The 16,686-nt window shown below is 35.5% G+C and overlaps 1 protein-coding gene across 1 annotated transcript in view; it reads right to left on the bottom strand.

Moving 5' to 3' along the window:
- Window positions 1-10,900, bottom strand: part of IGF1 (insulin like growth factor 1) — a 56,545-nt gene extending 45,645 nt beyond the window's left edge. Inside the window, exons 1-2 of the mRNA XM_005435048.4 lie at window positions 10,592-10,900; window positions 6,085-6,241 (exon numbers count right to left, since the gene is read on the bottom strand). Of these exons, the coding sequence (XP_005435105.1) occupies window positions 6,085-6,241; window positions 10,592-10,654 (220 nt within the window). The 5' untranslated portion in view covers window positions 10,655-10,900. The remainder of the gene's footprint in view (window positions 1-6,084; window positions 6,242-10,591) is intronic.
- Window positions 10,901-16,686: the final 5,786 nt, after the last annotated feature.

Genomic DNA, 16,686 nt, shown 5'->3' on the forward strand with positions numbered 1-16,686 from the left:
TGGGCAAATACTGACATTTGGGTATGGTTTAATAAACAAGTTCAGATCCATCTTTTTTAACAAATCTCTGAGATTAAAACAGTTTTCAGTCTCTATTTCATTTTCAGTGATGTGATAGGGTTTGAAATGTACATAAAAGCTAAAGTACAGAATAAGCTCTAGAGAAATGGCTGTATGAACTTCATTATTTGAATGAGCATTCTATATAGATTGCTGTAGGTGCTCAAGCAGTTAGTGCAAAAGGTTTTATTTAAGAAACTGTGTGGTTCTGCTAAACTGAATCACTTGCTTTGTGACTCTTGCTGATGTTTATCAAATATTGCAAATGCATTATTAATACCAGAACAAATGAAAAGGTCCATATATAAAGGTTTTGGCTAATTGCATAAAACGTATGCCAGAACTGAAGTCACTGAAGGGTTTTTCTTGGTATTTAAGATTCAGTGGAAAAGTAAGAGGGGCAGCTATGCCAAGAATTAATGCTGATCTTGCCAAGTGCTTCTTTAAGTGACTTTATCCAACATGAGACTAAACAACATATTAAATACACATATAGCAGTTAGAGAATCAAATGTCAAATAACAGCTTTCTGCTATTTGAGACCAAATCTGAAACTTGGTCTAGTGCATAGATAAAGGCAAACATCATAAAAAGCATTAACATTTCTAACATCTAACAGCTAACTAATAAGGACACATATAAATTGAACTTCTGGAGAAACCATACTTATTTGGTTTTGGTAGTAGACACTTTTTGCAGAGATATTTCTTGTTGAAATGTTGATCAATGGTTTGCTTCCAGTCACCTCACTAAAATTATCTTCATTACTACAGTCCCACTTAATGAAAAGGTTGAAAAAATATGAAATTCTTGGTGACATGAGAACTAGCTGCACAGGAAACCTGTTTGCAGAGTCTAAATTTACTCACTTGCTGTGTGATCCATGGAGAAAGAAGGCAGAACCTCTCTCTTATTAAAGAGGCAATTAAGAAGATTAAACTCACTAAATTAAGGTTAGCCTTTATGAACATGCCCTAGCCTTTCTTAATGTGGTAGAAAAGGACAAATTTCTTTCAAAGACTGGCTTATTTTCAGAAAACTTCCTCAGTGATTACTACCAGGGGCAAGAGAGCACACATCAAACATGTATCACTGTATAGTCAGATAACTGATACCATTCCAAAAGCCAGAGCTACTCTTTTTTTTCTTGTAGAGGCATATCAGCTGTGCCTATAGACCTGGTTCCCTGAGCACTGACACTCCAAACCTGGCTAAAGCACACCATAGCTCCTTTCCAGGCTAGCTTTCCTGTAAGAAGTAAGGAACCTGAGGATAAAGATTGAGGAATACACTCAAATCTTCCATGGATACAGGATTTGGATACGAATGGGGCACGCGGCCAGACCAAGAAACTTAAAAACACTCTTGGATCTTGCTGGGCTTGCAACATTAACATTCCTTTTAATCAGGGACTCAATCAGGGACACAGAGAGGAGCTAATGACTCACAGCTCCTACAGGTATGGAGTAGTTAAAGAACTGAGTGCCATGCCATCTCTTGTAATTATGTTGATAGGTTTGACAGGCCTAGAAACTTTAATAACATCTTAAAAGCAGACTTCCTGAAGTAAACAAGAAGCTGTTAACTAAAGGGAAATGGAAGAAGCAAAACATAATTGCCTATTGCTGTGCCACCTGTTTCCTCCTTTGTAAGGCAGCAATTCCTCCATATATACCTTCATTCTACAAAGCAATGAGATATGATGACAGCTCTGATTACCCAAAATTAGGTTCACTGTCTTACCTGATTTTCTGATGATTATAAGCCAATAGTCTTATGTTGTGCACAGTGGGGGATGTTCTCAAGGACAACACACAATTCTGATTGTCTTAGTGGAAAAAAAGGTGTAGTAAAAATCTGTAATGATTCTCCACAAAGCAGTTGATACAGGGAGAATTAGGCTGGAAAGGTATATTTTCAGAGGAGAAGAAACTAGATAAAAAAGAATATAGCATTTGCTCCTTAAAGCAAACTGTTGCTTTCTTTTCTCATGGTAGTAGTAATAGTCCTCAGGAAACAACATGAGCAAGAAAGAATGATTGTAAATCAAATTCAACTTGTATTAAGAAAAAAAAATAAATCTTTTTTGATTAATCTACAAAGTAAATTCCTGTGACAAGACTAGACTATTTCAAGCAAAATTTCCCCCTTCCTGGGCTATTGCTTCTGTGTTTCCTGTAATTTGTCCTTTCAGTTTTGCCAATAATCTCTGCCCTCAGCACTGTTTTGTAATAGTACTGGCATGGTAGACCTTTCTAGGCATTAAAATTCAAACGAACATAGCAGCCATCCCACTTTGCTTCATGACAGAGCTGGTGAGACTACAGAAGCATTAATGGTTGCCTAAGTGTAGCCACCTGTGTAACAGTGGCCAGGCTCTCTGTTGGCTTCTCCTGATACAAATTAGCACACAGGAACTTGAGTGGCAGGAGCTCTGCTAGAGAGATTTTGCTGGATAAGAGGTGGCAAGAAACTGCCTTTTACTAGTGAATCGTGGGAGAGGAAATGCTGTCTAAGAAGTAGTCAGTGCTGGCTGGGGTTAAATGTGACCAAAGGAAAAAGCAGGTGCTCTATTTTGGGATTTGTGCAGTGTTCTCCCCTAAAATTCTCTAAGAATGGTCCTTCACTGTCTAGCTTGTGAAGAAAGGGAGTGGTAGAAACCATATTTGACTTCCTCTTGAATTCAGTATTTTTCTTTGTGTGTGGTAAGCAGCTGGGGCATCTCTTCAGAAGCTGTAAAGATTTCCTTTTATAGCTAGGAAGTTGGGCAGAGTAGACTATATAAAGGAAATTTCTTTTCTCCCAGTCCTAACCATAGACAGCCTTGCGGCTGTGCAGTACAGAGTTTCAAAAGAAAGTAACTCAATTATTTATATCTTCATTTCCACCCACAGCTCCCAAGGAATTGTCAGAAGATTTGACCTTGAATCTGAACCAGGAATTCCACCTCAGCCAAAAGGTATTCTTTATATTTGGAGTCCCTAGTGAAATATAGAATGACGGAAGAAAAAACCTTCCCTCACAGCTATTTCCTGTGCAAGTTCAAGGCAAACATTACCATTGATTATACTTTATATAAGGGAACCAGAGTATGAGACTATAAGGCTTAAAATACAATCTTAATTGACATCCTTTTCCCAATAAAAGAAAAAGTTCACTGGATTTTTTTACTTCTGCAAATGATGTGGCGTTCTTAAAAAATCACCAGAAATGGAGCAACATCTTTAACTTCCAGTAACGTGCTGCACTCTGTAGTATATTTGATATAAGGATGTCAAGTTGTTTTACCAGTGTTACTGGACTTACTTTTCTATAGTTTCATATTTTAGATTAAACAGTAACAAATAAGAGAGAGAAAGCTAAAAGAGATTAAATTGATGCCTTGTGAATCAGTAGTCGGGTAGAAAACGCACATTACTCAGCGTCCAATGGCCATATATCAAATTAATAAAATTCCTGTTGAATATTGCAATTGCAGTCTATTGATTATGACAGTACAAGACTTTCCAAAAACAGGGTGGTTGCTCATTAGCAAAACCTTCCACAGTCTTCCATACAAAACGAAGTAGACCTTTTTGGTGTTAACAGTTACATTAGTTCAAGTGAAAACAGAATGTAAGAAAACAACAGAGAAAACTAGAGAGAAAGTCTTTACTGACAGCAAATAAAACTCAAGATTGCAAGGGTAAAGATCTCCTTTTAAACTTCACAACCCATCCTGATATTTTAAAGTAAGGATGATCTAGCTTAGGGAATGCAGAGGTGTGGAACAGATTGTACAACCTTAGAATAACTGAGATTGAAAACAAAGAGAGTTATTGCTGGTGATTAACATTTTGCATGTCCTCTTACCTTGAGGAACACAGAGTACACAGAATAGTACATTTGATTACTTGGCAGTAACAGTCACTCTTGCAGTAAGCAAGTGTGATAGCTCTCTGAAAAAACAGCAAACATTTTGCTGGAATGACTGGGAAAATGCCTGAGACATGCACAGTAAAAAAAAATAAAAAATATCCTATGCTATTCCTAGGATGCAGTATATTGTCTTTTTGTTTTCTAGTGCAAAAACAGGAGGGTGAGATGAAAATCTCCCTTTACATTCCTTCCAGCCATGAAGAGAAAGTATTTGTAGGACACTCAAATAGCCCCTTAAGTGTAACTCAACAGCTGACGAATGTAACACATTTTGGTTTTCAAATGAAAACATAAAGACCTAGTTGAAAAATGTAATTTCCTTCATGAGAGATTCCAGAAGCTCTAATATTGTGTTTAGCACCAGAATACCAAGTTAAACAGCACCCTAGAATAGATGCTCATTAATGATAGCTAGAGTGTTAAATACAGAAAGGTTTCTTTAGTGAATTACTAAGTGGATATGAAACTAAGGCTCCCAGTGTCAAAGATAAACTTAAATAGAAAGTTCTAAGAAGATAGTGAAAATGTCTGCAGCTTGTATGTCAGCTTTCAGGTGTTCCTCCTGCTTTCCCTGTGATAAAAGGGCATAAGGGAGCACTGCGCACTGTATGGTGATGTCAAAGCTTTTGCTGAATGTTGGTCATTTTTTTTCTATCCATCTTCCCCAGAAATCTCTGATAATGTCAAGGGAAAATGTCCCTTAGGACCAATTACCCTCCCCTGAAAATAAGTCTTTTCTGAAGAAGCAATCAGTAATGCTACAGGTAAGTCACTTATGAGTTTGGGACAGCTGTACTTTTGTTCCAGTTTAGTTGTGGTATCTTCATCTTGGATTGACTGAATGCTCTTGGATTGGGAGTTTGGACTTGGTGATCCTGATGAGTCCCCTCCAACTTGATTTATTCTATGACTCTGTAAGAATCTGGATTTCTATTTTTATTACAAGCAAGGAGAAAAATATTGAAAGCAATAAGTCTGTGAATAGAAATGAATAGAAATAGAGAGGGTAAGATCAGAAAAACAAAAATGATAGCTTAGAAGGCAAGAATTATTAGGATAAAACAAAGATTAAAGAAATAAAAAATTAAATAAATAAATAGCTAAACCTCACAAAGAATAAAAAAATAAATAGAAAAAACCCCATGAAGTTAATTTATTGTCTTTATTGCCTAACTACTCCATATTTTCTTTTCCTAGTTATATTCTTGTTTGGAAAGGTAACTGAGGCCCTGAAGGAGAGGTAACTTCAGACAAGCACATATTATTATTAAAAGTAAATGTTACCTTCAGAGGCTCTAAATGCACAAATTCTGGCATGTTTTGAATAAATGTATTAATGAATTAATTCAGAATTAATATATCCCTAGCTAAAAGTTTCATTAATTTTGTGTTATTTGAGTAACTTTGCACGGTCTAATACACAGCAAAGAAAAAATACTGTGATGTTCATTTCCAAAGTGTAGGTCTTGCTCAAAAAAGTTAATTGAGTACCAATATATCCAAACTACTGCAGAAATTTTTATCTGTTTTCTATACTGGTGTTAATCTTTATTATCTCACCATGCATGCATTTTCCTTCACCTGTATTTAACTGATGAAATATGTGGATACTTGGATGTGGTAACTCTGCTTGCTGCCTTCCAGCTGTGCTTTTTTCAAACCAGATGTTGAAGCTTAGTGTGTTTTTGATATGATACAGTGTGTACTTAAACTTTTTTATGAGTAGTCTGACATAACAGGTACATGAAGTTCTGCCTCTTGAATATCTTGGGTCTAGTATGTGCTTTCATTCATTTAATTTCAGTGGCAGGTCAGCAGAAAGCAGTCGTGTAGCAGGTGGAATAGCAGCAGCTGGAATATGGTTAAAAATGATAACATGCCTGAAAAGGAAAATTTGTCAGAAACTCAGAGAGGCTGAATGCAGGCACAGCTTTATTCTTTACTGAGACTTCATGGTCTTTGAAGATGGGCATCTCCAAGACAGATGACACTAGTCGTACTCAGCAGCCTGATTTCACCATTTCTAAGCTTGTATAGAGCAGTTACAAACTCCAATGGATTACATGGAAAGGTTTAGCAGTTCAAAGAAAGAAAGGGTTGACTTACTGAAGTAAAAGCCTCTATCTCCACACACGAACTGAAGAGCATCAACCAGCTCAGCACCACAGAGTGTTTCTGGGCCAGCAGCAGCAGAACTGGTTAAGGTAAGCAAACATAGGCCAAGGTAGAAGAAATGGATGTAGGACACAGTGTGCATCTTCACCTGCCAAGGAAGCAAAAGTAGCGTCAGAATTTCTTAACAGAGTCCTAAAGAAAATTACTCCTGCGCCCTTGTGAGTTGAGAAAGCATTTGTACTGTAATTTGTTAGACAATAAACACAGTATCAGGAAATGCCTCACCATAATTTTGCAACTGTCTACATATTGTAGTCTGTGTATTTTGTAAACTGATTACTTCCTCTGGTGTATATTTCTGGTTTACATTCACACATAGTTAGAGAACCTTGTAGTAACTATGATTTATGGTTGCTCCTGCAAAAGGAGAATATGGAAGAGTGCTAAAAACAGACAAAAGGAAGCCTGGAATAATAACAGCAAGGAAGACTAGACAAACTTGAATTATTTTGTCTAAGACCAGACAGTCTAAGTGGGAATATGACAGTTGTCTGCCAACGTACTGTGGGAGATGGAGGTGACATATGACGGAGAAGAGCTACTTAAACTAAAGAACAGCACTGGCAGAAGAATAAATGGCTGTAACCTGGATGGAAGGAAATTTTGCCCAGTAGGAAAAGAGTTCATAATTAGTACTCCATGAATCTCTAGCACCTTAAAAGGGGAGATACCAGGACAAAACAAAAGATTCAAGGTAGAGCTTGCCAAAGTTACAGAAGAGTCGATGCAGGACCTTTCATAAGTAGGGGACCAAGTTCAATGACTCACAGTCCTCTGTTTCTAGCAGGTTAACATTCGGTAGCATTCAAGAAATTAAGAGGAGCACTAGTGGGAGTGTTTGTATTTTTACTTGTTGGAAGCAGCTATACTTTCACTGACCTCCATTATATCCTCTTAGTCAGGTTTGGCTATGAGGTATACACAGAGGTGACCATTCTTTTCTCATTTACATGTGGTTACAAACTACCTTTTTCCTGGATTTATGATTGAAAGAAGGCTAATCCTCAATCGGTGTAAATTTACACCATTCCATTTATCTGCTTCCTTTTATATCAATTTACATCGACAAAAGATCTTACCCAACATGTCAAAGAAGATAGCATTATTTTTTTTAAAATACTAGGAAAAGCTATTTACATTTAGTAGCAGGACAGTGAAAAATGTGCTTAATACATATCCTGAACTGATTTAGATCACTTGCCAAAATGTTACTTTTGAAAGGTGTAAATCTGCATTTAATTTCATTCTCTGTCAAGGTTAACATTAGTATTGCAGTCAGGTAAGAAGTTACAAATCTTTCTCACCCATACAGTTAACCTTGGCTTAAAACTGCTTTGTATTAGCAGACTAGCACAAAGTAATTGGAGTAAAATGATTAATCTTCCCTAAAGTTTCTTTCAGGGTTTCAGGGACCATTTAATCTTATTTTTTCATTGAACTTTTGAAAAAACCCATGACATTATCTGTTGTCTGCTCACATGGGATCTGATCCAGTGGGAGGGATATTGAGCCTTCTCTAGTCAGTAATTTTTAAGAATTCATATTTTGTTGGCAAGGGATCTTAGGACCTTGCTGGATGAGTCCTCTATTTCAACTGAAGTCAAAGCTGAATAAGACACAAGTCTATAAATACGTCGGAATTTATCCTCCTTTTTTTCCTAGTATTTCCACTGTGAAAATAATGAACAAATGTAAATCCCATGATATATCATAAAAAGAAAGAATAATTATTTTCCCATTCACAAGAGTCTTTAGCCAACTTTGCCATGCAAAAACCAACAAGCTTTAATGCACAGACATGACTTCAATGGCAGATGGAGGAAGATCAGATTACAAATGAATGATGGTAACATAAAGCATTATTTCCTGTAATAATTCCATATCTAAACAACATCAATTTCTTTTTCCCCTTGCCATATATTTAAATTTCTAAGATAAATGTGATGCACTTGCAGTTTAAGATGGTTCCCAGTTCTGAGGAGGTAAAGCAGAAAGCTGTTTAGCACACCGCCTCAGAAGACTGAAAGACATTACAAATACAAGAATATTATGTATTTAACATTTTGTTCTTCTATAACATTTGGGCCAGAAATAAACATAAATCTTAGACATTTAACAGTTTTGTATTTTTCAAGACTTTTCAGCTGGGTTGCATTTTCAGATAAGTATCAGCACTGAACTACAACAAAACAGATGATCTACTGTTTTTCCTTTAGTGGAAGCCAAAAAGGCTGCACAGTATAAAGCACAGAGAATTTCTAACTCTATCTTCAAATTTAACAACAGTCAAGAACTTTCAAACAAGTAAAAACTTTGGGGAAAAGAAAACAGACTCACATGTTTCTAGGGCACAATCAATTATTTGTTTAAATTAAGTGCTGTTTCATGAAAACTAATTCCAAAACATAGTTTCAAACTAACTTTACTTCATCATTCTAAATAAGCATAACATTAGTTAGTTCAATATGTTTGTGATAAAATCAAAGTTCCCATTTATGTCTGAGGGGAATAGTCTTAAGAAAATACAAAGTTGTAATCCAATATTGCCTCACATTCTTTACAAACAGGCAGGGTGCTTGCAATGTCCCCAAATTGACTAGAAAGTTGAGAGTTTAAGAAAAAAATGCATTGGCATGTGGGTGGGGTTTATTGAAGCATCTAATTACATTTGGAAATTGAATACAGGTTCAGGATGAGCCTGGTTAAGCACTTCTTTTAGTTGCATAGAATGACTGACCATATTTTCACAGCTGGAATTTCCTCTTTTTTTTCAGTAAAATAACCAGCTTTTGCTGCACTCCTTTTTTAATAGTCCAGGAGAGTGGCACCACAGAGAAATGTCATATATGAACATTCTGCATCACTTTTACTTCTTAATTCTTTTGTATAATTCCTCTTTGTCTAACAAACTATCAACTGGCACAAGTTGCGCATAAGAATTCTCCACGTGTTTGGTCATTTTGATAACATATAAGAACAGCTACAATAATTATAAATATCCTGAAGGCCATCGCATTTTTATGAATAGTATATGCTATAGAAAAAAAAAAATCAAGGTTTATATTCAAAATCACAATTTGCTATGTAGAGATTGGACCTGATTACCAAGCCATAGTAGAAGTATGTAATTAGTATGTAATAGTAATCACTAGTAGTTATTATATAAATAAAGCATATATACTCTCGAATGGATCACAGTTTAAATACTGCTAACTTTGATTAAAGAATCTGGGCTACATCCTAACCTAAATCAATATGTTCCATTGATTCTAAGGAAGCTTGGCAGGATGTACCAGCTGAGGAACTAGCACATTACTTTTATGTCTCTTAGTGCCTTGCTCAATACTTTTAAAAAAATCATCATCTTTGAAGTATATTGGAAGGAATGCCCATTTATACATTAAGAGAATGGTTTCATCCATTGCAATTACAGACCAGCTCTTTTGAATCACATTAAGGAATGAGGTAAGTGTGTTTTAAGTGTAAGATACTTAAAAAAAATAAATGGGCCCTAAACAATTAAAACAGGAGAATTTTGTCAACTGTGTAATTATCCTTGCAAAATATTAAAGAAAAAAACTTCTTGAAGGATAAAAATTTGCTGATAATGGAAAGTTGAACTAGGGCCAACTGACAGAAACAGAGGTCAATGCACCTACTGAAGCCAAATTTACTAAAAGACAGTGTATGTTAATGTGTAGAAATTATAGGGTCATAACATGAAACTTCACATGCAAACTTTCCTGAAACAACCCTCCCTGCAAGGGAAAACTTGGAGATGAACATGTAAGGGAATTTCCATTTTCTTTATGTACAATTGCTTAAGCTATACAAATATGCAAGGTCAGCAAGAGTCGCAGCTGGATTCTAATGTAGAAAACAAACTGAACTTCACATTTACTTTTAATTTATGAAAACAAAACCCAAGTAAATGCTACAATGCTGCCAGAAAATTGCTGCAGTAACAACATCCCTTAAAAGTTTCCCTGTGAAAGCATGAACATTTTATCTATAATTGTGTATAATAAAACTGCAGAAACTTAACATGTGAATAATACCTTTTTTCCTATAAAACCTTGCACCTGCAGAAAATAGCTAAAAGTTCTTGTTTTTAGAAGCATTAATTAACAATATAGACAATGATGTAATTTGACCCTTTAGTAATGACATAACTGAAATATTGCAAAGTTCTCGGAACAGAAGTGAAATATAAGACATGTATCTGCAATAGTTTACCCTTACAGTTATCTATGTAATTGTAACTATTACACACAGCCATTTTCCAGATCACATAAAACTGCATGTTCAGCAATTTATAAATAATTCTCAGTTCTAAAACAATGTTATTGAAAAGTGCACAATACTCTCCAAACCAGAAGCAGACAATACACAGTAAAATAAAACTAAAAAATTATTTGAAATAGTAATAAAGATTTACCTTCAAGAAATCACAAAAGCAGCACTTAACTAATTGTGTTGAAAGACTGTTGATTTTTTCCATTGCTTCTTAAAAGTGCAAAGTCTGGAAATGAATTTGTTAGCAGTAAAGATGAGAAAAAAGAAATCCAGAGAGATGTGAGATGTTGAGAGCAATGTCACATTTCAATATTGAGGACTTTATTCCATTGCGCAGGCTCTATCTGCTCTGATTTTAGCAGTGACAGTGAGATTTAGCAAACAGAAGAGGGATTTAGAGAAAATCCTCACATTTATCTACATTACACAGACACTGTAGACAGGAAACAGCTGGGGGAGCATTTGCCTTCTCTCTCTCTCCCTCTTCTGGCAAAGTTACCGAGTAAGGACTTTTTTGGGCATGGTGACAAATAACATCATACCTTTGCATTTTAAAACTAGAGCACAGAAGCATATTTTTTTCCCTTTAAAAGAATGTGAATTAATGACTGAGGGGTTAGCAGACAAAAAAGCTTGTGCTGCCATGAAAAATAAGAAAAGGTATTCTGGTAAACTTTCACATTGCTATGTGTGCATTTGTATTTATGTGTATGTGTCTGCATTTCAAATATGTATAAACTTATATACATAAGGGCATTGTTTGTATATATGCATACCTTTGTATATATGTACACATTTTATTTAAGCATAGGGGCACAGGTATTTTATTTATATAGTATAGAAAGACAGGCAGTCGTTTATCTGCTTCTTTCTTAATGCATCTTTACGTTATTAAACTTTGCATGCCTATATGCTGAGTAACAATTAAAACCTCCAGCTCTCTGTGCTATTAACCCTGAAATAGCAGTTTGTAGTTTGCTAAAAATAAAGGAATTGTTGAACAGTCTTGCAAATAGGGCAAAATAGCTTTGTGATCTTCTAGCAACCCCACAGGAGAAGTCATATAATTTCCTAGAATTTTCAGTACTATTACTATAGTAATACAAGTAGACCAGTTCAGGAGGATGGGGGGGGGGGGGGGGGGGAAGGAGGGGGGTGGCTTCCATGACATTTATCTTAAATGTGCTGTTGTAATTATAAAATTATTTCCCCCCTTTTTATTAGTAATTAGTAATTACTCTTGGTAACTATTTAAATGACACTAGGAAAGACAGAATTCAACTTTGTTAGTTCTGCAATACCTAACTTTTGTCTTTTTATTTTTCCTCAATTATGAGTATATTATAAATAACACCAGCTGGCCAGCAACATGCTCTCACGGGTTATGATGTCATTCAAATCCCTCAACTGTGTTAGTGGCTTGCAATGTGCTCCAAGCCAGCTGTTTTTCTATTTATAATGTATGCTTGCATTTCAATACTTAGCTATTGAAAATAAACTTGTGATGCTGTTTTATAGATATAATTTGTACTTGTAACCCTTTGGGTTTGGAAGATGACATTCAAAAGTAGAGAATTAAACAAGGCTGCAGCTCCAGAGACCAAATACAAACGGTGCATGATTTGCATAAAAGATGTTTCATATCATTGCATGTTGTTCCTCTCTCCTTCCACTCAAGTGAGAGTTGCATGCTGAGGTGCTAGCTGTACTTTATTATTGAAAATAGCAATTGAGATCATAATGGCCCAGGTCAATTTGCAGTTTTCCAATCCACCTTGAACTATATGGTGCTTGTCAGGCAGAAAGGACACATTTAGTTATTTGCATCCTCTATGAGTGGCTAATACTCTGCTCTGTGCAGTTTTAAACAGTGTATGGTTAACTAAGCTGAGTGATCTTTGGAAGGGATTTCTTCTAATGTAGCAGAATGGCAGAATCAAATTTACTTTGAGGTAAATTTGCTTAGTTCAGGTGATACCAATATTTCAAGTATTCTGATACATATTTGTACTGCAGGTACTGTATGTTAATATTCTGGTCTGTTTTATTCTTCTCTCTGCTTTTCAGAATTTAGTGGCACCATTCTACGCATAGCTTGACGTAGCCTGCTGCAATTTGTAGCACATGTATCACTTATTTCACCAGCCTAATAGAAGAATGTGGGAAGACATGTTATCAAAGCTCTGATATTCTTTATTTTTTACTTTTACAGTACTACAGATGGGTGCACATACTTCTGCCTTTTTCTTCCTAAACAACAGAAGGAATCCACTCATTCATTACTTCCCCACTGCCTGAGCTTCAAACCTTCGTTTCACTCCCCTGCTTTCTCTCTCCTAGGTTTCGCCAGGACTCTCCTGGTCATGACAGCAGCATCCAGTAAATGCAGTTTTGGGGTTTCATGGTAGCCAGAGAATCGGGGTGTCTCTACACAATTGCTAATCCTGTTTCTTTCCATGGAGCCATTCTGAACTCCTATCCTCATTCCATCTAACCAGCCTAAGTTTCTGATGCTCTTCACTTCTTTCTTTTGGTTCTCATTTTAAAGTGGTATTTTATTTTTTTTTATTTTTAAGTGAAAAGGCAGGGAAAAAAATAGATTCAAGAGAGGTTTTTGGTAGTAAGTTTTAGATTTACTGTTAGTGCAGTGCTCTTCTTCACTTACAAATAATGCTGTTTTTCTTCTAGAAATTTAAACATCCTTCAGGACATATTGATCTGGGGTTCACTGCTTTCCTAAAATGTAGCTTCTGTTCTGATGAAAATATTCTAGTCAGTATAGCAGTCTGTTTACTAATGGGGATTTGTTCATTTCTCCCTTGTTAAATATAATTGTTTTACTATATAAACCTTTTAGAATAAAGTACTGTATGATTATTACTTTATGATTGAGTCCTTATGCAATTACATACATTCCCTTTAACAAAATGCACCTGTAAACTACAGAGTTTATGTTATTTATAAAAATACTCACAGAAGATGTCCAGGTCAGACAAAATTATTTAATTGACATGTGTATGGCTATTCTACATTAAAAGGCAATCAGCAGATACATTTTTGTTTGGCTTCTCAAGTATCACCTGCAGTGATACCATGGCCACAAAGATATATGAAATGTGTGAGAGAGATAATCAGAAATTTAGAAATTTATGTGTTCTGATCCTCATCTTTTGCACTTTAACACTCCTATGATATCACTAACATGCTGTAATGCTGTAGAGCTCTTGGATTGGTTTTTCTGCAGAGAACTCAATAGAAGAAAGCAAAACTACAAGTAATCAATTATCCTAATTAATATATTATCCCTCCTTAAATCCTTCCTCAGAGGTAGAAATGTTGTCACAATGCCTGAAAAAAATCTGAACTATGGTAAGGCAACCGGTATGCCATCCTCTTGCATCCTTCTATATTAGATGACTCTTACCTATGTGCAGTTATTTGTTATCTGGAACTGTTATTTCTTTTCTTACATGGGATTATAAGTTTTCTGGAACCAAGATAGAACCATTATAAAAGATATCACCTGAGAGGGTGATAGGGCTGAGAGCATGGTGGAAGGCAGGATGGAAGAAGACAGCAAGTGGCTGGTGAACAGCTGTTCTTCATTATATGAAAATAACAGAGACAAGATTGACTTTTATTACGTTGTTTTAAGGACAGCCGTCCTGCATAGAACATACACAGATGCAGTAAGATTCATGCAGTGTGAAGAGATGATTGAGCTATATTGAATACCATGGGTAATGTGTCGCCCCTCCTCTCCACTCCCCACCAAAAAGCAGAAGAGCCTTTTGAAGGAATGATGTCTTATTTGTCTTCCCTTATCTTACTGACTAGTTACTGAATCCAGTTCACTGGGCTAATGGGAACTTTATTTTTTGTGTCTTTTTTTTTTTTTTTAGGTCCCAACCATGATATTAGACATGAAAGACATTATTAATTTGCCTAAATCTAGGCATCTAGTGTCATTTTTAGTGCTAAGGCATATCTTGCATCGCTCCTAGCTTCTACTGCAGAGTGATACTTCTTTCCCATAAGTCTCTATGTCCTAGCTGCTGACCTCATATAGATTTCTTATATACTTTAGGGCATTTCTAATGGCCTTCAGCACCTGCAGGTAACTGAACCCCACCATAAGGCCTTCTTTTGGCATGCTAACCTGGGATTATCGTAAGTACAGCCATTGGCCTGAGTATTACTTTTGGCTTCTTCATAAATAGAGATACTCTGTCATGTACTGTTTTTGGGATCCATTGATGAAGAGGTTTTGGAAGTGGAAAACACTACAGTTCTCATTGAATTTCAGTATGGTCTGAGCTGTATCTTCCTTCTTCTTCTTTGCTTAGCCTCCAGCTTAAGCTCTTTGGGTTTTGAGCTGTCTCTTTTTATTTGCTTCATAAATCATCTTGCTTGCTTTTGGAGAAGATAAAATGTTGTTTACAATGTTAGTATTATTTCCTGAAGCACACAAATGATTGTTTAGCTCTTATGGTCTCTCGTGAAAGATTTGTAAAAAAATTTGTGTTTAGTATTGGAGAAGTTTGGCTTTCTTTTCTAGGAAACAACTTTGGAGAAAGGGATGAAAGAGAATATTTTATTAATACAGAATGTTGTGTTGAAGTTAGTGATAAGTCAAGTATATGGTAGAAAATTCCTTTCATCAAGGGAAAAGTTAGGAAATCAAGACAGAAATCATTTTACTAATTCATTTGAGCTAATGAACTGTTTAAAAAAGCCCCAAACACCTTTTCTCATGGTGGCCTAAATAACATCATCACTAAATGGGAAACAAAGAACAAATTTGATGGGGAAGATGAGGGCATGCAATCTGAACTGTCGTTACAGTAATAATAATGACTGTCATTATTGAAAAGACACCAAGGCGAGCACAGTACCATGAAAAGCAGTTTCTCACTTGGGCAAAACTGGGAAAGTGCAAGTTTCATGATTAAAGGAGAATCAAGTAAATCAAAAACCTTTCACACTTGCTGATCAGGAAAAACATGAGTGTTTCAAGAGCAGGATGGAGGTGTGAGAACCTCAGTCCAGAATTACTACTTATAGGTATCAGTGGTAGAAACAATCAGTGTTAATAACTGGTCAGAATAAATCCAGGGACTTGTAAAGTGGAAGTAGCGAGTACTTCACAATGTGTGGAGTAAAGAATAATAGCTTTGCTAAGATCACAAGAAGGCAAGGACTTTATTGCTTGCAACTAGGATGCAGAGAAAGCATGTGGTTAGAGTGCCGCGATTAATATAATGAAGTACTGTCTTATTTTAATTTATGGTGTAAGTTAAAGTGGCTACCATTTTGAATATCCTTGTATCAGTATGAGGTTTTTTCCATAGGTTTTAGAAACAACTGCTGCTAAAAATAGTACAGAGCCAAATACTGATCTGATTTTCCTACTCAAATGAAATATACATCAACTACTGGATATTTTTTCACAATTTAAATACTTCCTTTTTGGAAGAATTATAGTATATTATGGAAATTACTTATCAATTATTGTTAATTAACATGGCATGAGATGACATGTACTTATGACTGGTGTAAAAAAATACAAAATATGAAAAGTAATATTAATTAAAACTATTAATTAAAAGCTCAGACAAAACGTGTTTCAACATTTTTGAAAGCTTTTTTTTCAGTTTTTTTAATTTCTGTTTTGTGGGAAATTTTGAAATAGTTTGTTCTGATTCAGAATAATCAGAATACCAGAATTTTCCATTAAACTGGAAATTCCCAGCTTCAGCTGTCTGTAGCCTTGCTCTCCCTTTCTTAATGTTAAGCACTGAACAGATCATCTTTGCTCCAAAAAGTTACTTTCTTTCTTATTCCTAAAGACAGCAAAAGGTCAGAATTAACAAAGAAAGAAAACTGAGAATTATGACTGCATAACCTCTGTGCTTGCATGCAGAGAAAAAAGGCAAAACAAGTGGGAACGGTGATAGGCTGGCATTTGCATATATGCATATAACTTTCTGGTGGATTAAGGGTGATTTCCAAGAGTCATTTAAATATCTGTATCACAGGAAGAAAAATGCATGGCCTTAGATATTCCTTTTATTTCCTAAACTTTTACTTCCAAATTTAGATGAAATGCAGAGACACATTAATTTTTTCCTGAGTCTTCTCAAGGGTTAATTCGTGATCATAGTTCTTTATAAAATATGGTCTAGCAGATATATTTAATGGTGTTTTGTTTTTTTCCATAAATTAGATACATGAATG

Source organism: Falco cherrug, chromosome 5 (assembly GCF_023634085.1).
Source record: "Falco cherrug isolate bFalChe1 chromosome 5, bFalChe1.pri, whole genome shotgun sequence".
Taxonomy (NCBI): Eukaryota; Metazoa; Chordata; class Aves; order Falconiformes; family Falconidae; genus Falco; species Falco cherrug.